This window comes from Pan paniscus, chromosome 9 (genome assembly GCF_029289425.2).
Source record: "Pan paniscus chromosome 9, NHGRI_mPanPan1-v2.0_pri, whole genome shotgun sequence".
NCBI lineage: Eukaryota > Metazoa > Chordata > Mammalia > Primates > Hominidae > Pan > Pan paniscus.
In genome coordinates, this window is record NC_073258.2 from 66845723 (window position 1) to 66867534 (window position 21812).

Consider the following 21812-nt stretch of genomic DNA (forward strand, 5'->3'; position numbering starts at 1 on the left):
GCTGTCGCCTGCACCCCGGGAGCACCCACCCCACGCCCACCTCTGGATGCCGCCGACGGGTACCCGGCCTGTGCCCCGCGCCTGCCTGCCGGCTCGGCCCCTCGGAGCAATTCTGGGCCAGGAGTGGGGACCCGGACCCCGCCCCTGATGCAGCCCCACCCCCGCGTCCGGGCCTTGCACCGCTGACTGTCCCGGCCGGCCCCGCCCCCTGCTCTCATCCTCGCGCGGCCGAACCCCACTCCCCCGCTGGGGGAGGCCATGGCGTGAGCGTGAGGCCGGGCCCCGGGGCCCTCAGGCGCCAGACGGGGCATGGGCCGGGGGCCGCCCCCATGAGGGTCCCGGGAGGGGGGCGCGGGCAGCAGCGGCGGGGCCATGGGGTCGCAGGTGTTGCAGATCCTGCGCCAGGGGGTGTGGGCTTCGCTCACCGGCGGTTGGTTCTTCGACCCGCACCAGAGCACCTTCTCCAACTGCTTCCACCTCTATGTCTGGATCTTCCTGCTCATCTTTCCCTTCTTACTGTACATGGTGAGACGCCACGGCCACCTGTAACTCCAGCCGGGAGAGGGAGGGCAGCCTGGCAGGGATTCGGGGCAGTGCCCTGGGCTCTGGGACGTGGAGAGAGAGGAATCACTGCAGAGTTTGGGTCTGTGTGGAAGAGGGGCCAAAGTCTTCCTTTTTTGGATCGAGTGACCTTGAACCCTACACTTAATCTCATCCAGCTAAGCAGAATACAGAGCTCTTTGTCGAGGTCTGTGTACTGGTTGTGTGGAGAGGTGATGAAATTTTCTTGTGAGTCTGTGAATCCCAGCTATGATGTTGATGGCAGGTACATCCTGTGGGGGCGAGGCTTTGTGAAAAGGGACTTGGCTTACTTTCATCTTCAGGTCCTGCCTCCCAGCTTGATGGTGGCCGGAGTGTACTGCCTCGTGGTGGCTGTCATCTTTGCTACTATCAAGACTGTCAATTATCGGCTTCATGCCATGTTTGACCAGGGCGAGATCGTGGAGAAGCGCAGCTCTACCATGGGGGAGCTGGAGGAAGAGCCTGCCCAGGGGGACAGCAATCCACCCAGGTGGGTGGGGTAGGGGCTGTGCTGGGGATTGAGGGTTTTTGGTGCCTGGGCCGGAACCTTGCAGGGTGGAGTAGGGGCTTAGGGAACATTGGCTCTCTGAGTGATTGTGAACACTTGTCCTGTGTTAGCCCTGGATTGTAAAGTGATTTCTGAAGAAGAAGCAGTGACAAAGATGGGAGGAAGTAGCATACACAGAGGAGAGGTTAGCTCAAAGCTGCTGCTCTTTTTCACCGCCAGGGACCCCGGAGTGGAGATGACAGTGTTCCGGAAAGTCAGTTCCACACCCCCGGTGCGCTGCAGCTCCCAGCACTCTGTGTTTGGCTTCAACCAGGTCTCGGTGAGTGGGCCAGGACCTCAGCTTGTCCTCCTGTCCCTCTGTGAGCCAGTCCCTACTGTGGGTGCATCCTGAGCCTACTTCTTGCCTTGTTTGTTCCTTCATGGCTCTCTCTGTCTACTCAGGAGCTGCTGCCCCGAATGGAGGACTCTGGGCCCCTTAGAGGTAGGTGGCTGCTCTTCAGGGTTGGAGCATAGTGCTGTGGAACAGGGGCTGGCGTGCTGTGCCAGGGGGTCCTGCTGACACCTCTGGGGCCATGGTTGCAGACATCAAGGAGCTGGTGCGGGAGCAGGGCAGCAACAATGTGATCGTGACTTCTGCCGACCGAGAGATGCTGAAGCTCAGCTCGCAGGAGAAACTGAGTGCGTGGGCCTTATGGGGCCGAGGCTTGTGGGCTAGACCAGCTGTTTCGTTGTTGAATCCCCTCAACTTTGGCTCCATCCTGGGTCTCCTCTGTATTCCTCTGTGGGACCTCTCCAGTGTGCTGCTGTGGCTGGGCTCTCAGGGAAAGTACAGGGCATAAGACCTCCCTTAACCACTAGTTTCTTTTGCAGAAAACCCTTTTTTCATTTTCTGTCTCCCTTTATTTTGGCAGTTGGAGACCTTCCCCAGACGCCTCCAGGGGCTGTCCCAGACCCCTCTCTTCCCAGTACAGACTCTTCAGAGCCTTCTCCCCTGGCTGGAGATGGAGCGCCCTGGAGTGGGAGCAGCATGGCTGACACTCCCATGAGCCCCCTGCTGAAGGGGAGCCTCAGCCAGGAGCTGAGCAAGAGCTTCCTGACCCTGACCCGGCCTGACCGGGCCCTGGTGAGGACCAGCAGTCGACGGGAACAACGCAGGGGGGCAGGTGGCTATCAGCCCCTTGACCGGCGGGGCTCAGGGGAGCCCACGCCCCAGAAAGCCGGCTCCTCAGACTCCTGCTTCAGCGGCACTGACAGGGAGACATTGAGCAGCTTCAAGAGTGAGAAGACCAACTCCACCCATCTGGACAGCCCCCCAGGGGGGCCAGCCCCTGAGGGCAGCGACACAGACCCACCCTCTGAGGCTGAGCTGCCTGCCTCACCAGACGCCGGGGTCCCCTCAGATGACACGCTGCGTTCCTTTGACACGGTCATTGGAGCAGGGACGCCACCGGGCCTGGCTGAGCCGCTCCTGGTCGTGCGGCCCAAGGACTTGGCCCTGCTACGGCCTAGCAAACGGCAGCCACCCCTGCGAAGACACTCTCCACCTGGCCGTGCCCCTCGACGGCCCCTGCTTGAAGGTGGGGGCTTCTTTGAGGATGAAGACACCAGTGAGGGCAGTGAACTGAGCCCGGCCTCCAGTCTCCGATCGCAGCGCCGCTACAGTACTGACAGCTCCTCTTCTACTTCCTGCTACTCCCCTGAGAGCTCCCGGGGTGCAGCAGGGGGACCCCGAAAGCGGAGGGCCCCCCATGGGGCTGAGGAGGGAACTGCTGTGCCCCCCAAGCGGCCATATGGGACCCAGCGGACGCCTAGTACCGCTAGCGCTAAAACACATGCCCGTGTGCTGAGCATGGATGGGGCTGGGGGTGATGTTCTGAGGCCCCCACTGGCTGGCTGCAAGGCAGAGCTGGAGGCCCAGGTTGGGGTGGAGCAGGCTGCTAGTGAGCCTGTTGTGCTGCCTGCTGAGGCGCGAAGGGGACCCGCTGCCAACCAGCCCGGCTGGCGGGGGGAGCTGCAGGAGGAAGGTGCTGTGGGGGGAGGTGAGTGCTTGCTCTAGAGGCAGGGGCTGGGGGACGTGAGCTACGGGCTTGGGGTTGGGCAAAGGGCAGGTAAGAATGGACCTGGTCAGTGTCAGCTCAGCCTCGGTCGTAGGCAGCAGATGGACGTGGGCCTGGTGGTGATTGACATTGTCTGCCAAACCTCTTAGACATGGGGCTCAGCCACCTGGCTCCACATCCTTGATTAGCACCTGAGTCTCTGTCCCCTGAGGACTCTCATCATCCACACTCATCCTCCCACCACCAGTGGGGTGGGGCAGGGCCGATCAGTGTCATCCTTGTTTGCAAGTAAGGAAACTGAGCATGGGGCTGTGTGACCTGGCTGGGCCTCAGAGCCGGGGCGTGGTTGTACTAGGCCTTTAGCTCCCTGGCGGAACACCGTCCCCAGCCTTACTCCCCCAGCCTTGTCTGAGTATCTGTCACTTACACTTGGGGGCCTCTCTCTGGGCAGCGGCCGAGGAGACTGGCAGGCGGGACTGCTCAAGCAGTGTGAGGCGGACCCAGGCCATTCGGAGACGCCACAATGCAGGCAGCAACCCCACCCCTCCAGCCTCTGTCATGGGCTCGCCGCCCAGGTGAGCACCTTGCCAGCTGGGCCGAGGGGCACCGGTGGCTGGGGAGGGCCCGCAAGCTCTAGCTGGCGCTGACCTGGGTCTGACCCTCTCCAGCAGCCTGCAGGAGGCTCAGCGGGGCCGGGCTGCCTCCCACTCCCGGGCGCTGACGCTGCCCTCTGCGCTGCATTTCGCCTCTTCACTGTTGCTCACCCGGGCCGGTGCCAATGTGCATGAGGCCTGCACCTTTGATGACACCTCTGAGGGTGCTGTGCACTATTTCTACGATGAGAGCGGTGAGCCTTTCCCAAGCCCGGCGGCCCGGTGCCTCCCCGCCTTCCCCCAACAGCCTGAGTCCTCCCAGCAGTGGTGCTCGCTCGGCCCTGTGGCAGGTACACTGCTAATGCTGCCAGACATCATCCTTGCAGCCTCTTTGAGGCACGGTGTCTCTGTCATCTTTTGCTCTGCTGTTGAGGAAACAGAGGCTCAGCTTACAGTACAGGGGAGATCTAAAGCTAGGACAGGTGACTGCCGCGCCCAGGCTCTTGACCTGTAGGCCCTTTCCTCTCCAGAGGCTGGACTGCCCTCTCAGAGGACACAGCACAAGGTTCTGCCTCATTTGATGGGTCTGGTGCCCACGTGAGCCGGGCCTTGGTGCTCCTGTCTCTGCCACGCTGCCTCATCTCCCATACCCTGCCCCAGGTGTGCGGCGTTCCTACACCTTTGGCCTGGCTGGAGGCGGCTACGAGAACCCTGTAGGGCAGCAAGGGGAGCAGACAGCTAATGGAGCCTGGTGAGTTCCCAAGCCTGGCCTCCCAAGCCATTGTCTTGGTGGCCTGCATCTCTGGGAAGTTCCCTGAGCCTGGAGTTTGCTCTCTTCCTGCTGGGCTTGGGCAGGGGCAGCTCAGATCTGCAGGGAGAGGATGGGGAGCAGCAAAGGACAGACCTCCTGGGGTCCCTGGCTCCATGGCACTCCGGGCAGGAAGTTTCTAGGAAGCCCAGGGCACAGCCTCGACACTCGGGCCAGGGTCTGGGAGGGAGGCACTTCTGCCACCTGACCCCAGCACTTGTCCCTTGGGCCCTGGTTGGTCTCGGCACAGACAGCCCTACCTGCCTGGCCTTGGCCTCGGCCTCGACCCCACCCAGCCCCAGGGCTCGCCCGTGGGGGGATCCTGATGGCTGCTGTTCTCACAGGGACCGACACTCGCATTCCTCCAGCTTCCACTCGGCTGATGTCCCTGAGGCTACAGGCGGCCTGAACCTGCTGCAGCCGAGGCCTGTGGTTCTGCAGGGCATGCAGGTGCGCCGGGTGCCCCTGGAGATCCCGGAGGTGAGGAGCAGCCGGGGAAGGGCCGTGCTAGTGGGGTGTGACGGGGCGGGCAGATCACTGAGTCCGGCCTGCATAGAGAGCTTGCCCAGGCGCCCCAGGAGGGACGGGCAGTGCTGAGTGAGCGCTCCAGGGGCCCTACTGTGTCTGTCCTGATCTTTGTTGTTGGCAGAGACTCTGGGTCTGAATGGCTGGAGAAGTCATTTATTTGCTTACTACGAATTCCTTTGGAGTACATTCCTAACTCTGGAGGGGCCCACAGTGAACAGGGGCCATGGGTGTTAATGATGATACTTGCGGAAGTGGCAGTGTTCTGTTGGCAAGCAGGGACCCTGTGGTGACTGTGCTGCCCTGCATACACTGTGCATGTGTGGCTGCTGGGGTGCTCTCTGTTAACGCTTCCTGTCTCAGTATACTCATTACCAGTGCTCTGTCACTCTTAAGAATATCACAGTTTGGACAGTAAATTTATATACTTAATCTATTAACACCAGAAGCGCTAAAAATGCGTGAAACGCCATCTCAGAGCTTAAAGAATGATCATAAAAGGGTACCCGGCACCTGAACCTCAAGGCCACAGATAGGTTGGGCAACCCCCAGAAGCTCCCACCTGCCTGCTTCTGGTTCATTTCTTCCTTGTAACCATGTGGGGTGGAAGCGTGGCCGGCGGCCGCCTCCAGAGGGAAGGGTTGCGTGCCTCTGGCTCGCCATTTTATCCTTGGAGCCCAGGGCAGGGCCGGGCCCATAGCTGGGGCCCCACAAGTGCTTGTTGAGTGAAGGATACAACAAACGAGAGGTCAAGTCATGTGCCCAGGGCCTCAGGGCTGGCATTGGCACCTAGGCCTGTCCTCAAGGCTGAGCCCTGCATGCATGCTCGGATGGGGTAGTCAGAGTGACAGTGACAGGCCCTGTCTGGGAGGAGGGTAGCATTTGTGCCAGGTCCCAAAGGACAAGTGGACTTCCTTGAGCTTCAGAAGAGGTGGGAGAGTTTGCCTGACTGGGGAAGACAGGCGTGGGAGCGGGTGACTCTAGGCAGCCCCTGCAGCCACTGGGCGACGTCCTGGGAACCTGGAGAGAGGAGGAGCCCTTTCGGATGAAGGGTTCTGGTGGGGTCCAGGGCCGCTAGACAGGGGCCTTTATGTGCTGATGGAAATGGTCAACCAGACCGGTGTGCTGAAGGGGGGTAACAGTAGACCGTGTGGGGGGGTGGCGGGGCTGACGGCCGCGGCTGTGGGGACTGCAGTTTGACCTGCTGGACCAGGACTCCCTGCACGAATCCCAGGAGCAGACACTGATGGAAGAAGCGCCACCCCGGGCCCAGCATAGTTACAAGTACTGGCTTCTCCCTGGCCGCTGGACCTCTGTGCGCTATGAGCGGCTTGCCCTGCTGGCTCTGCTGGACCGGTGAGTGTCCCGCGGCCTTGGCCCCCAATTCTTGGAAAGCCCCTGGACCTTGGCTCCCCAGACTCTGTGCCTGTGGAGGCAGTCATGGCAGCAGAGAGCCTGACTCGGGGGAAGCTGAGGGCCTGTCGTTGGCTGGAGTCTGCAGTGGTGGTTTCTATGGTTCATTTGTGCTGTAAAGGGGTGGCCAAGTGGGTGGTGCTGTATTAAATCTGTTTGTTCCAAAGTCCTGCTGAAAAAAACTTTTTTTGAGACGGAGTCTCTCTCTGTCATCCAGGCTGGAGTGCAGTGGCGTGATCTCGGCCCACTGCAAGCTCCGCCTCCCAGGTTCACGCCATTCTCCTGCCTCAGCCTCCTGAGTAGCTGGGACTACAGGTGCCCGCCACCACACCTGGCTAATTTTTGTATTTTTTTTTTTTTAGTAGAGATGGGGTTTCACAGTGTTAGCCAAGATGGTCTTGATCTCCTGACCTTGTGATCTGCCCGCCTCGGCCTCCCAAAGTGCTGGGATTACAGGCGTGAGCTACCGCGCCTGGCCATCCTATTCACTTTTTTTTTTATTAGCTTCTGTTGATTTGAAAATCGAGTGCTGTAACCTAGAAAAGCTCACAGACCAGTTATCTCACCTTTCCCATTTCTCAGAGGGGACACCGAGTCCCAGAAAATCCAATAGAGAAGTCAGATGACTTCTACCCAGTGTAGAGAACTTGGGCCTAGAGCCCATGTGGCTTCCCGTCCATCCGGGTTTCTCTAGGCACAGGGACTGGGTGCTGGTCCTGTGTGCATAGCGTGGCACGCCTAAGGCAGCATGCACGATGTAGCCATGTGCAGTTAACTCAGTCTCAGCTGGGGATGGATGAATCCCGGGAGTAATGGCACCCTGAGCTCTCAGCCCTCAATGTCCAGAGCAGGCAAAGATTGGGAAGGAGAGAGCAATACAATGGTCGCTGGAGCAGGTGCTGCCGGGCCGCGTCTTCGCAAAGTTATAGGTGTTCACATCTTCAGAAGACAAGGGTCTGGCATGGGCACGGTCCCAGAGCTGGGCCTTTAGGGCAAGATCCATCTTCCCCACTGCCCCACTGGAAGGTGAGGCAGGACGGGCACGCCCTGACTAGGCTGTCCCTGCAGGACGCGGGGAGTGCTGGAGAACATCTTCGGCGTGGGCCTGAGCAGCCTTGTGGCCTTCCTGGGCTACCTGCTGCTGCTCAAGGGCTTCTTCACTGACATCTGGGTCTTCCAGTTCTGCCTGGTCATCGCCTCCTGCCAGTACTCCTTGCTGAAGGTCAGGCCGGGCTCTCTCTGTTTCCTTCCCCACCCGACTTTTCCCAAAATTGCCCTTCCCACAACTCCAGTTTTAAGGAGTATAAGCTGAAAGGTAGATAATTTGTCTAAGGTTCCCTAGAGCTGGCCAGCTCTTTTATAAGCAAGAAAACTGAGGCTCAGGACAGTTCGGGGGCCTGACCTGGTCACTCATAACTGCCTAGTGGTGGAGCTGAACAGGTCCGGGGCCTCTGACCATCCCGTGGGCATCGGCTCTAGTTGCCAACGTAGCCCTGTCTCTTCCAGAGTGTGCAGCCTGATGCGGCGTCCCCCATGCACGTGAGTACCCATGGAGCAGCGCCTCTGGCCAGGAGGCCCCGGGAGGGGCTGAGACCAGGTGGGGAGGAGGGTAGGGCATGGAGGGCTGGGGCTCCCTCACCACCCCCATCGCCCCGACCTGGCCAGGCTCTCCAGCTTGGACCCAGGGCCAGGCCTGGGGCCCTTGAGTGTGTGCATGTGTCAGAGGTGTGGCCAGTCGGGGAGACCCAGCTCCTCATGGGCTGACCCCTCAGGGCCACAACTGGGTGATCGCGTACAGCCGTCCTGTCTACTTCTGCATCTGCTGTCTGCTCATCTGGCTGCTGGACGCCCTGGGCTCAGCTCAGCCCTTCCCACCTGTCTCCCTCTACGGCCTCACGCTCTTCTCTGCCTCCTTCTTCTTCTGTGCCCGAGACGTGGCCACTGGTGAGGCTGGGGCAGGGATGAGGTGGCCCAGGAGAGTGAGTCCCCGAGGGTGGGCCGCGGAAAGCCAGCAGGCTGACCAGGCCTTCGTGTCCCCTCCCTGCCAGTGTTCACCCTGTGCTTCCCCTTCGTCTTCCTCCTGGGCCTCCTGCCCCAGGTCAACACCTGCCTCATGTACCTGCTGGAGCAAATAGATATGCACGGCTTCGGGGGCACAGGTATGATGCCCACAGGTGGCTCAGGGATGGGGCCCGTGTGGAGGCCCAGGAGGGCCCTCGGATTGGGTCCTTGGCTCCACCCTTGCGGAACCTTCTCCTGCGTCTGTACTGCAGACTCAAGGTTTCTGCCTTCTCCCCTCTCCTTCCCTCCCCAGGCAAGTGGTTTATATCTGAGAATCTTGGAAGCTCTGAAGGCCGCTTGGGGCTTGGGGCAGCAGAGAACAATGGGCTGGGGGTGCCTTTCCAGGGAGGCCAGCCTCTGGGAGTTGAGGGGAAGCGCGGCTAGGGTTGAGGTGGGGTACCTGCAGGTGAGAGCTGGGCTGTACTTCTCCCTTCCACACAGCTGCCACCAGCCCGCTCACGGCAGTCTTCAGCCTCTCCCGCAGCCTGCTGGCTGCTGCCCTGCTCTACGGCTTCTGCCTTGGGGCCATCAAGGTAGGGGTGGCTTGCGAGGTGGGGGCATGCTGCAGTGCGTAAGGGTGGTTGGGGCGGGGCTGTGAACTGGGCTCAGCAGTGGCTTCTCACACGGGGGCAGCCCGGGCCCCATGCTTACCTCACCTCCCCTGACCAGCATGGATTCTCTCCGCAGACTCCGTGGCCAGAGCAGCACGTCCCTGTCCTCTTCTCAGTCTTCTGTGGCCTCCTGGTGGCGCTGTCCTACCACCTGAGCCGGCAGAGCAGCGACCCCACCGTGATCTGGTGGGTGTGCTCCGGGTCGTGTGTTTGTGTCTGCCCAGTAGGGGTTTGTGGTCTGTGCATGTGCCCGTGACTGGGGCCGGGGGGAAGGAGGGGCGGCCTCCTCCTGACTCTTCCTCACCCCCAGGTCTCTGATCCGGAGCAAGCTGTTCCCTGAGCTGGAGGAGCGCAGCTTGGAGACAGCCCGGGCCGAGCCCCCGGACCCCTTGCCGGACAAGATGCGCCAGTCGGTGGTGAGGGGGTGGGGGGTGGGGGTCTGTGGGGAGGTGGTGACAGGTCCTGGGGGTCCTGGGAGGGGCACGTCCAGCTTGGGCTGCTGGACAGCTGAGTGTCTCTCCTGGCCGGGCAGCTGAATGTCTCTCCTGGCCCTGCAGCGTGAGGTCTTGCACTCCGACCTGGTGATGTGTGTGGTGATCGCCGTGCTCACCTTCGCCATCAGCGCCAGCACCGTCTTTATTGCCCTGAAGGTTTGTGTGGCATGGGCCGCTGCTGCCTCTCGCTGTCTTGGCGGGAGCCTGCTCAATCTGAGCGCCGTGGGCAGCCCCTCCCCGGCCTGTGCCAGGTGGCCCTCTGTGGTCCCTTGGCCTGCTCCCATCAGCTGAGCCTCTGGCCTCTCCCTCCTGCAGTCGGTGCTGGGTTTCGTGTTGTACGCACTGGCTGGGGCCGTGGGCTTCTTCACACATTACCTGCTGCCACAACTCCGCAAACAGCTGCCCTGGTTCTGCCTGTCACAGCCCGTGCTGAAGCCGCTGGAGTACAGCCAGTATGAAGTGCGCGGTGAGTGCCCACCCCTGATGGCCAGGCCTGGGCAGTGGTTCGGGCTGCAGCCTGGCTGGTGGGAGCTGTGGTCCTCACGGCTTAGGAGTGCCAGCAGGGGGCACTCGCCGCCCACACTACCCTTTCTGCACCCTCCCTGCCCTCTGTGTCCGTGTTGCCCGGCTGCGCTCTCCACCGACTCTTCTCCTCGTGCCCTGCTGTGCCCTTCCCTTGCCTGTGTTGCCCTGGTCCTGCCCTCCTTCCTGTCTGTGAGAAGACGGAAGAATTAGAACCCCAGGGCCCTGAAGGGATCTCTTGTCCAGAATTAAACACTGATCACCAGTGGACCAGAGCTGCCTGGAGCACATCTTCACTGGGCTGCATAATGGTTTTTAAAAAATCCTGGAGCCTGTATTTTAGCATCTTGATTTGAGATATGAAGATCCATGTTTCTTGAGTTTTTCTTAAACGACAGAAGATTTTGCTTCCCAGACTAGCATCCCTCTGTGGCTACAACCAGCCTGAACCGAGGGGTCTGCCCTTTAGAAGGGCCCAGCTCACGGGCTCACTGTGCACTCAGGCCCTAGCCAGCCTGCTGTACGTAGGTGTTTGCGATTTCATCATTGGCCTTGTTTTAACAGACAGCAGAGCAGAGCACCTGCCATAAAGCAAGCCTTGATGTGCTAAGTGGCATGTGGAGCCCTTGCCCTGCTGGGGCTCGCTGCTCCCATTTGAGCTGCCACAGATCAGCCCCTCCCCCCAGGGTCTCCGAGGAGTCAGGACCGCACAGCCTGCCCTCCTAGGGAAGGACTTCCTCAGGGAAGGCAGGCATGTGGAAGCCAGGTGCTGAGTCCTGGCCTCTCCACACAGGTGCCGCCCAGGTGATGTGGTTTGAGAAGCTGTATGCTGGCCTGCAGTGCGTAGAGAAGTACCTCATCTACCCCGCCGTGGTGCTCAACGCCCTCACGGTGGACGCCCACACAGTCGTCAGCCACCCGGACAAGTACTGCTTCTAGTGAGGACCACCCCACCCTCAACGATCCCATCATCCGCTTTCCCTTTTGATCCATGGGGAAACTGAGGCCTAGAGAGGGAATGAGTCATGTCTAAGGTTGTTTAGCAAGCTAAAGCAGGACCCCAGCTCCTGACACGCCATCCCAGGAAGTGGTTGCTTCTTCAAAGGCAAATGTGTTCCCACCACTCCCTTTGGAAGAGCAGAGACTAAGAGTCACGGGCCCAAAAGAGCAGGGACCAGCCCAGCAGAGCAGAGGCCAGGGGTTGCTCTCCGGCCAGAGTAGGTGAGGGATGGGACACCTATACCCACTGCCCCGGTCCCCTACCAAGCACCCGATGCCTGCCCCTTGCCCACAGCTGCCGGGCGCTGCTGATGACCGTGGCTGGGCTGAAGCTGCTGCGCTCAGCCTTCTGCTGCCCCCCACAGCAGTACCTGACGTTGGCCTTCACCGTCCTGCTCTTCCACTTTGACTACCCGCGCCTCTCCCAGGGCTTTCTGCTTGACTACTTCCTCATGTCCCTGCTTTGCAGCAAGGTGAGTTGGTGGCTGTGGCCCAGACCCCAGGCTGTCCAATGGGAGCAGAGCCAACTTCTGCCTGGGTGGGAAGAGAATTTCCTGAGGGCCTGTGGCCACCGCTCTGTATCAACCCCGTGGGCCTTTGCAGCAGCCTCTTAAGGAAGGGGTTACTTCCACCCTCTACAGAGAGGAAGCTGAGGCTGAAGGAGGTTGAGGGACTTGCCTCAGGCTTCCAGAGAATTGGTGGTCAGCCAGGATTTGAACCCAGGCCTGTCTGACCCCACGACCACCTCCTCAGAAATGGTTAGGGTAATCAGGACCTGGCCTTATCCTCTGGACGCAGACCTCTGAGTTCTGCGTTTTTTTGCCACCCTGGATCCAGAGCAGTCCGAGCTGAGTTTCAGAAGCCCCTAGTGCCTGGGCGTGTATAGGTGCTCTGCCGGCTGTGGCATTGCCACGGCTTGGGGGGCTCTTTGAACTAAGGAACCATGCTCCTACACTCTACTGGAGGCCAGCAGTGGTACCTGGAACCCCAGGCAGGCCTGAGCCTTTTTCTTCCTCACGTGGGCATTCTGTTCTTGTTTTCTGGCCTGGCCCAGGATGGCGGTCATCCACACTGCGTACCCTCTGAGGGCAGGGCCTGTGGCTGTCCTCAATTTTCAGTACTATAGTCTAGCTTCAGCCTCACCAGTGACCTAGTGGCGTGACCTGAGGAAGTCATTTATCTTCTCTGTCTTCACTGAACCTCAACTTTCCCATCTGTGAAAAGGGGCCAGCAATAGGAATAAGAAGCTCACAGGGTACTTGTGTGAACTAAATGGCCACCGCCCCCTTTGAGCTCAGGCAGGGGTTGCTAATGGCATCAGGTGCCTTGAGCCATGTCCAGAGCACAAGGGCTGGCAGTGACCTTGAGTTTGGCCCCCGTGGGCCAAGCCAGTGCGATGACCCAAGCCTCTGAATGGGGCCTGGCATCCGGGGGCTTCCATGAGTGACCCTGCATGTCTTTTTTCTTCTCCCTCTTGGCCCTGCCAGCTGTGGGACTTGCTGTACAAGCTGCGTTTCGTGCTGACCTACATCGCGCCCTGGCAGATCACCTGGGGCTCGGCTTTCCACGCTTTTGCCCAGCCGTTTGCCGTGCCACGTATCCAGCCTGTGTTTGGGTGGGGGTGTGCAGGGAGGGCTGTGGCCTGGGGCAGTGGGGGGTGGTGGGGGGCTGGGAGGTCCTGTTGCCCGCCGCCTCCTTGACTGTGGCTCAGACTCGGCCATGCTGTTCGTCCAGGCCCTGCTCTCGGGGCTCTTCTCCACGCCTCTCAACCCACTGCTAGGCAGTGCCGTCTTCATCATGTCCTACGCTCGGCCCCTCAAGTTCTGGGAGCGCGACTACAAGTGAGTCTCACAGGAGGCGGGAGCATGCCCAGCAGGGCAGGAAGGGAGAGGTTTGGAGCCCAGGCTGGAGGCCACCCACAGAGGGGCCCACAGCAGGTATGGGAGGGCTTGGTCACAGTGGGGACACATGAGGTGGCAGATCCGATGCAGGGAGAGCCTGCACCAGGCCAAGGCCTCAGGCTCACAGCTTGGGGATAGTGGGGTCTGGGGATGAGCTTAGCCTCCCAGCTTCTTGGCTGTGTGTCCTGTGTGAGTCCCTTTATGTACTTGAGCCTCAGTCTCCTCATCTGCCTGCATAACGGGGCTGTCCTGGATGGCGTTGACCTTGTGGCACAGGGAGAGCATGAGCAGGGTGCACCCTCTCTTCACCTTCTCGGCCAACCGCCTTGTTGCACTCTCTCTGAACAGCACTAAACGTGTGGATCATTCCAACACCCGCCTGGTCACACAGCTGGACCGGAACCCTGGTGTGTACCCAGCCATCCAAGGGGCTTTAGGGCAGGGCCTCCCTGGGGAGGGAGCCTCGCTAACTTGTCACTTTGTCCATTTGCCCGTCTGTTCTGGGTCTTAGGCGCTGATGACAACAACCTCAACTCCATCTTCTATGAGCACTTGACACGTTCGCTGCAGCACACACTGTGTGGGGACCTGGTGCTGGGCCGCTGGGGCAACTATGGCCCTGGTGACTGCTTCGTCCTGGCCTCCGACTACCTCAACGCCCTGGTGCACCTCATCGAGGTTGGCAATGGCCTCGTCACCTTCCAGCTGCGTGGCCTTGAGTTCCGGGGTGAGCCGCAGGACCAGGCTCGGGTGGGCAGGCACGGCTCGGGCCTGATGTGGGAGCTGTGTTCAATAGCACGTGCGAAGGAGGTCCAGTTCAGCTCTGTCCAGGCTGGCGGGTGGCCTTGGGCAAGGCACTCCTCCTCCCTGGGCCTGCGTTTCCCAGTCTGAGCAATGAGGTGGCAGGGTCTCTTGGCCAAGCCCTGTGCCTGCCCCAACTTTAGGTCCCAGTGACTCTACAGGTCACTGCAGTGAGGGCCTGGGCCTGGAGGTCTGAGTTCTCACACCCAGCCTGCTCTGTGGTCTCAGGCTTGGCCCATGGGTTGGGCGCCATGAGTGAGCCAGCTCCTTCCTCTCAGGAAGACGTGTGTGTTGGATGCCCGAGAGTGCAGAGGGGCCAGACCGTGTCCCTGCTCCCTCCCGCCCTGCCCTTGGATGCTGGGAGTTGGGAGGAGAAAGGCAGGCGCTCTTTCGTGAATCTTGGCATCCAATAAGGTTGACTCCCCTGGCGTCCAGGGGGGTGAATGGCAGCAGGCCTCTGATGCCATGTTCGTCACTCTCCCAGGACAGGGCAGGTAGGGATTGTCCTAGCAGCCCCTGACTGCACACCCCTCCTGCACAGGCACTTACTGCCAGCAGCGCGAGGTGGAGGCCATCACCGAGGGTGTGGAGGAGGACGAGGGCTGTTGCTGCTGTGAACCTGGCCACCTGCCACGGGTCCTGTCCTTCAATGCTGCCTTTGGGCAGCGCTGGCTGGCTTGGGAGGTAACAGCCAGCAAGTACGTGCTGGAGGGCTATAGCATTAGTGACAATAATGCTGCCTCCATGCTGCAGGTTTTCGACCTCCGCAAGATCCTCATCACCTACTATGTCAAGGTACGGTGGGCAGGTGTGGCCGGGCAGCAGGGCCCTTGCGGGTGAGCGCTCGCTGACCAGAGGCCCCAGTACCCCCTTTCTGGGTTGTTGGGAGCCTGTTTTGTCCAAGGGAAGCTGAGGCCTCAGAGAGTTTAAGTGTCCCCTGAGGTGCCACTGCCAGACCTCAGGTTGCAGGGGCCTCTGTGCCCATATGGCTCTGATAGGTGCCTAGGCAAGGAAGGCTTGCTTTGGGCAGTGAGTATGGGGCAGGTGGGCAGTTGCAGAGGCCAGCCTTTGAAACCACCAGCCCCTGCCCCCAGCTCACCCAGCACAGAGCAGTGGTAGAGCTAACAGTTGTCACGTTAACGATCATCATGGGAGCAGCTGCTTGAGCAGTAACATTTACCACGGGTGGGCGCTATGCTGGGCATCTCTCCTGAGCTGGGTGGAGTCCCCCACCCTTTGAGAGGGGCCCTGCTATCTCACAGATGTGGAAGTTGGCTTGCAGAGGTTCCAGAATCTGAAGAAAATGGCCAAGCCAGGCCTTGAACCCAGGCTGGCCCTGAGCCACAGAGGTTTCCTGCCTTAGCCTGGGGGCTCTGAGCCAGGCCTGAGGATCTTGAGACCTCTTGGGGGTGGGAGGGGGTTGGTGAGGCAATGTGGGGTACATAAGGAGCCCTGGAATGGGGGTTCTGATCAGCCTGGAATGTTTCTTCCCTGTGTGCCTCAGCTTACCCCTTGAGAAGTGGGGGTTATTGCAGTTCTCTGAGATGGCAGAAATGTTGAGGCTTGGCCAGGCGTGGTGGCTCATGCCTGTAATCCCAGCACTTTGGGAGGCCGAGGCAGGTGGATCACTTGAGGTCAAGAGTTTGAGACTAGCCTGGCCAATGTGGCGAAACCCCATCTCTACTAAAAATACAAAATAATTAGCCGGGTGTGATGGCGGGCACCTGTAGTCCCAGCTACTTGGGACGCTGAGACAGGAGAATCGCTTGAACCTGGGAGGCAGAGGTTGCAGCGAGCTGAGATCGTGCTACTGCACTCCAGCCTGGGCAACAGAGCAAGACTGTCTCAAAAAAAAAAAGGAATTTTGAGGCTTGTGGTGCTCAGAATAAGGGTACTGGGAGTGGGGTGGCCTGCTGATCACAGTGCAGGCTCCCACGTGCCTTCTTAGGATCTACCCTGGCGCTCCCTATGTTGGGCTCGGTGGGTGGCCTACTGGGGCCCAGGTGAGCCTGCCACCTAGGTTCTCTCTGGAGTAGTTTCACGAGGCCCTGGCTGTCCTTCTCCAAAGGAAATCCTGTCCACACCACATATCAGAGGAGCTGTCATTTGTCATTCCTTCTGCCCTCCCAGCCACTCCTAGGCAAGGATTTGTGAGACCACCCCCCTTTCATCAAGAAGGAGGCTGTGTCTAGAGAGGGACATTCCCAGTCCCAGGTCACCGAGAGGTCATGGCCCGGTCCACCTTCCGGTCCCATCTTGAGAGAGGTGCCCTTGCCCAGGTTGCCCTGCTGTGCCTGCTAGGCTAGGGCCAGCAGGTTGAGATGCGCCTGGCCAGGTCTCTTGTCCCATGGGGAAGCTGACTGGCCACATCTAAGGCTGCCTCAAAGGCTGGGCAGAATTTGAGTCTGGAGGAAGTGCTTGGAGGACCTGGGGTGGCTCCGCTGAGGATGTGGACTGAGGGTGAAGCTTGGAAGGACAAGTCAGGGCTGCCAGGGGTGGGGCGGGGGGAGGCGGGTGTGCTGGGGAGCCTGGTGCATCTGGGGAAGTGTCCCAGCTGCAGGGATAGGTCCTTTCCAGCCTTCGAGGTTGGCCAGTCGAGGCGGAGCCCCTCCCGTTAGCTTTGCCCTTCCCGTGGGAGTTACTGGGCTCTCAGACCTGCTTCTGCAGCTGGGAAGGGCCACAAGAGCAGGAAAAGGCACCATGGCTTGAGGCTGCACGGAGTCTGGGCAGTGCTTCCTGGGAAGTACCTTGGGCAGAGCCCAGCTCGCAGTGAGCGCTCACAGGCGGAGCGGCTGCTGGTATTGCCCCCTGTCTTCATTTTCTTCCTGAGATGACCGTGAGTGTTGTGTCAGAGAAAAGGATGGCACTGGTGAAGGTTAACCAAGCACCTGATATGTGCCAGGCCAGCTCCTCTCCCTGTCCCTGAAGCTTTTCTTTTTTTTATTTTTTTTTGAAACAAGGTCTCATTCTGTCACCCAGGCTGGAGTGCAGTGGTGCCATCTGGGCTCACTGCAGTGTCCACCTCCCAGGTTCAAGTAATCCTCCTACCTCAGCCTCCCAGGTAGCTGGGACTACAGGCATGCACCACCATGCCTGGCTAATTTTTGTATTTTTTGTAGAGATGGGGTTTTGCCATGTTGTCTAGGCTGGTCTTGAACTCCTGGGTTCAAGCGATCCTCCCACCTCCACCTCCCAAAGTTCTGGGATTACAGGTGTGAGCCACCCTGTCTGGCTGAAGCTTTTCTTTTCTGGGTCTTTTTAGCAGCTCTGGTGGTGCCTGGATTGTAGAGGCGAGCTATGGGCAAGAAAGTCAGTCTGGAGCGGGTCTGCCCTGGCAAAGGGCCTGCCCCATTAGCTCGATCTTAGGGTGGCACATGGAATCCCCATCACCTCACTGGCTGCCCTGCCGGCCTTAACCCGCCCGTGCATCCTGGCCATGCCAGCTACCTGTCTTCCAAAGCTCCTGTACTTTTGCCCAACAGGGCCTTTTAACAAGAGGTCCAGGAACCCCCAGCTTTGGGTACCACATGTGCCCGTGGCTTTTTTCTGAGGCGAGGCCTGATGGCTGTCATGCTTCAGCTGCCTAAAGGGACCTGTGACCCAGGCGCTCTGAGGCAGGCCCACTACTTCAGCCTGCCCTTCCGGCCCCGAGATCTGGATCCCACAATGTCATGATGGGGGAGGTCCGGGGTTCAGGCGGCAGTTCAGTCTGTTCTGCCCCACTCGCTCCCCGCCCCCTGCCCATGTGACATCTGGATGCTCCCGCGCTCGGGGTTATGTTTGTGCAGGAACACCAGCTCCTGCTGCTACCTGGCCCACGGGCTGCACAGGCACTGAAGGTTCACCTGAGGGCCACACCGTAGTGTTGGGGCCAGCCAGAGGCGGGTGGGGGACAGGGTTCAGGGCAGGTGGGGCCAGCTCCACCTTGATGACTTGGAAGCTGAGGTGGTAAATGTTGAGTGTGATGATCTTGTTCTCGTTGGGGGCTGCCATTTGTTTGAGCCTCAATTTCTCATACAAACGGGGCATATTCTAGGGCAGAGGCAGGCAGATGCTGCTTGTGAGTGCTAGCCCCAGCACAGGACTTCCTGCTCTGTAAGTGGGTGCTTCCTGGCGGCTTTGTCACTCCTCCCTGGCCTAGGGGAAGGAGCCAACTTGCCTGGTTGCTCTTGAGAGCTGAGATGGCTCTAGGAGCGGGGCATCCCAGAAAGCGGACTTCAGCTCAGTCTTGGGGAGGAGCCTCTGAACCTCCATGCTTTCTCCTCCAGTGGCCAGGGCTGGGACCCCGGCCTGACGCCTGCCCCTCCTCTCCCAGAGCATCATCTACTACGTGAGCCGCTCACCAAAGCTGGAGGTATGGCTCAGCCATGAGGGCATCACGGCAGCCCTGAGGCCTGTGCGGGCGCCCGGCTATGCCGACTCGGATCCCACCTTCTCGCTGAGCGTGGATGAGGACTATGACCTCCGCCTGTCTGGCCTCTCGCTGCCCTCCTTTTGTGCTGTGCACCTCGAGTGGATCCAGTACTGCGCCTCCCGGCGCAGCCAGGTCAGGCTCCACTACCTGAGGCTGCCACCTGGGGCTGTGGGACCTGGGCTTCCCTGCTCCCCTTCTCCCCATTTGGTTTCCTCTCACTCTGAGCCTCCCTTAGCCTGAGCCCCAGCCCCCACTCCAAGGTCCCTGTCCCAGGTCTGAGCTGGGCTCTGGGATGGGGGTCCTTATGCCACAGCCCGTGGACCAGGATTGGAACTCCCCGCTGGTCACGCTGTGTTTTGGCCTGTGTGTGCTGGGCCGCCGGGCCCTGGGGACAGCCTCTCACAGCATGTCTGCAAGGTGAGTGCTCGGGTGTCCCGCGGGGCCTACTGCCGTCCCCACCCCACCTCTTCCACGAAGAGCACTGTGGTCTCTGGCCGCAGTGGCCACAGAAACTGCAGTGGCCCTTCCTGTTGGGGTACCTCTTCTCCCACGGGCAGGGCACTTCCTGGTCATGACCTTGCCTGCTCCTCAGTGCTCTGTGAGAGACATGGGCAGAGATTGGCCTCTTTGTCAAGATGGGGAAACTGAGGTTCAGCGTGAGGAAAGGCCTCTGCTTGGATCACTCTGAAGCCTTACCCCTGAGTCCTCGATACCCCTCTCTCCCCTCCCTGTTTTTCCTCCCACTTAGCCTGGAGCCCTTCCTCTACGGCCTGCACGCCCTGTTCAAGGGGGATTTTCGCATCACCTCCCCACGTGATGAGTGGGTCTTTGCCGACATGGACCTGCTTCACCGCGTTGTGGCGCCTGGGGTTCGCATGGCCCTCAAGCTTCACCAGGTTGGGGAGGGGTGTGCCCAGCAGCATGGGCAGGTGGGGGACGAAGCCTCTCTCCAGGGCAGGGGCCACTGACCCCTGTTCCCGTCTTCTCTACCAGGACCACTTCACGTCCCCAGATGAATATGAGGAGCCAGCAGCCCTATACGATGCCATTGCGGCCAACGAGGAGCGGCTGGTCATCTCACATGAGGGTGACCCAGCATGGCGCAGCGCCATCCTCAGCAACACGCCCTCCCTGCTGGCGCTGCGCCATGTCCTGGATGATGCCTCCGACGAGTACAAGATCATCATGCTCAACCGGCGCCACCTCAGCTTCCGAGTCATCAAGGTTGGGCCGGCCCCACCTGCCCTAAGCCCTGCCCCAAACCCCCTTGGGCCGGCCCCCTGACCCTGGCGTGTGGCTCTCAGGTGAACCGGGAGTGCGTGCGCGGCCTGTGGGCCGGGCAGCAGCAGGAGCTGGTGTTCCTGCGCAACCGCAACCCCGAGCGTGGCAGCATCCAGAACGCCAAGCAGGCGCTTCGCAACATGATCAACTCCTCCTGTGACCAGCCGCTTGGCTACCCCATCTACGTGTCGCCTCTCACCACCTCGCTGGCTGGCAGCCACCCCCAGCTACGGGCACTGTGGGGTGGCCCCATCAGCCTGGGTGCCATTGCCCGCTGGCTCCTGCGCAGCTGGGAGAGGTGAGGCCTCGGGAAGGGGTGACGTGTGGCGCGGGAGGAAGCTGAGGTGCAGTATGTCCCTCCTGGGTCTCAGAGGGAGGACGTGCTGGAGCCAGGGCTTGAATCCCGAGAGATGACCCCCTCCCAGAGCTGACCTGCCCCTCCTAGATGTCACCTTACCCCCAGAGCTGACAGTGGCCTTTAGTCATCAAGCACTGTTGACAACGCACCCTCAAAAGACTCTGCAAAGTAGGTGGCAGCTTCTTAGAGGGGAGGATCCTGGGGCTCAGAGGTGTTAGATGACTTGTCCTGGGGCTGAGGACTCATGCTTGTGAGGCCTCTGGCCTCAGCCGTGTCCCTCCTGATCCCTTTTCTACCTCTCCACCCCCAGGCTTCACAAGGGCTGTGGCGCCGGCTGCAATAGTGGCGGGAACGTGGATGATTCAGACTGTAGTGGGGGCGGTGGCCTGACCTCCCTCAGCAATAACCCCCCCGTGGCACACCCCACACCTGAGAACACGGCAGGTGAGCAGGCGAGGCTGGGCTGAACCCGTGAGTGAGGAGTGCAGCCCAGCTGAGGTCTCTGCTGTCTTATCTGTCTCCTACAGGCAATGGTGACCAACCCCTCCCACCAGGCCCTGGCTGGGGGCCGCGGTCCTCCCTGAGTGGCTCTGGTGATGGGCGGCCCCCACCTCTGCTGCAGTGGCCTCCCCCTCGGCTCCCTGGACCACCCCCTGCATCGCCTATCCCCACAGAGGGTCCCCGGACCTCACGGCCCCCTGGCCCGGGTCTCCTCAGTTCTGAGGGCCCCAGTGGGAAGTGGAGCCTGGGGGGCCGGAAGGGGCTGGGAGGATCTGACGGGGAGCCAGCCTCAGGGAGCCCCAAAGGAGGTACCCCCAAATCTCAGGTAAGGCACCTGTGGGAGGGTTGGGTCCCAGAAGGCTAAGGCCTGCTCACCCGCCAACCTCTCTCCCTTCCCCCAGGCGCCTCTAGACCTCAGCCTCAGCCTCAGCCCCGATGTCAGCACTGAGGCCTCACCCCCCAGAGCTTCCCAGGACATTCCTTGCTTGGACAGCAGTGCCCCTGAGAGTGGCACACCTATGGGTGCCCTGGGCGACTGGCCTGCCCCTATTGAGGAGCGTGAGAGCCCGGCAGCCCAGCCCCTGCTGGAACACCAGTACTGAGCTACCTGGCGCCCACTGGACCTCCTCCTAGGATTCAGTAACGGACCTGCTCTGCTGCCTCTCTGCTGGACCACAGAACTGAGTGGCTTTGGCCTACATGTCTGAACCCTGACCTTTGGCTGCCTTGGCCAGAGTGCCAAAACTGAGTGACCCAGACCTCTGACCTTGACCCCTGATCTCTCTCATCCCCAGTCCAGGGCCTGGGCTCCCCAGATGGAGGCAGTCAGCCTCCCAGCCAGGCCCTAAGAGCCAAACCATGGGCTGGTCCCACTTGGAGCCTGTGGCCAGGACCACTTCAGCCCCTGGGCCTGCACTGCCTGCAGGGGTGGCCCCCTTGGCCTGGACCTGGGGCCTGAATTGTGGGAAGGGTGGTTTCTTTCTTTCCTTTTTTTTTTTTTTTTTTTTTTTGGTTCTTTTTTTTTTTTTTTTTTTTTGTGCTTCGGAGACATCAGAATTAATAACACTATTTTTGATTTTGGTTGGCAGTTTCTTTTTCTACCTGGGAATGGGTACATGATAGTACAGGCGGCCAAGTTGGGATGGACAAGCACGCAGAGGGGTGAAGGATGTGGGGCTGAAGTCTAGTAGAGATCAAGGGCAGACCAAGGTGGGGTTCAGGTAGAACCGGGTCCTCTTCACCGCATGGCTGCTCCCTTTTCAAGCCTTTATCTGAAGGATATTGTCTGCCATTTCCCACCTTATGGTCAGACTTCCAGGTCTGGTGGCTCCTACATTTATCAGGCTTGTTCTTGGCCAAAGCCTTTCTCTGGACCTCAGCTGC

At 60.3% G+C, this 21812-nt stretch overlaps 1 protein-coding gene across 4 annotated transcripts; it reads left to right on the plus strand.

Moving 5' to 3' along the window:
- The first annotated feature begins 181 nt into the window (after window positions 1-181).
- Window positions 182-21509, plus strand: PCNX3 (pecanex 3). 4 transcript variants are annotated; one of them, XM_034933000.3, is made up of 35 exons: window positions 182-525; window positions 885-1072; window positions 1310-1409; window positions 1532-1571; window positions 1673-1768; window positions 2002-3129; window positions 3599-3722; window positions 3816-3994; window positions 4401-4491; window positions 4893-5028; window positions 6269-6429; window positions 7555-7708; window positions 7993-8025; window positions 8259-8430; window positions 8535-8645; window positions 8989-9080; window positions 9235-9344; window positions 9469-9574; window positions 9716-9808; window positions 9968-10118; window positions 10968-11112; window positions 11469-11646; window positions 12661-12769; window positions 12885-13014; window positions 13423-13481; window positions 13586-13801; window positions 14417-14670; window positions 18191-18421; window positions 18603-18706; window positions 19038-19185; window positions 19283-19513; window positions 19594-19868; window positions 20239-20372; window positions 20456-20754; window positions 20831-21509. In XM_034933000.3, the coding sequence occupies exons 1-35, from the start codon at window positions 373-375 to the stop codon at window positions 21029-21031; spliced, it is 6132 nt and encodes a 2043-aa protein (XP_034788891.1). In that variant the 5' UTR covers window positions 182-372; the 3' UTR covers window positions 21032-21509. The 4 variants fall into 4 exon arrangements, with proteins under 4 accessions (XP_034788891.1, XP_034788893.1, XP_003828681.2 ...); XM_034933002.3 differs by having other exon boundaries at window positions 6287-6429; XM_003828633.7 differs by having other exon boundaries at window positions 6308-6429.
- The last annotated feature ends 303 nt before the right edge of the window (window positions 21510-21812 follow it).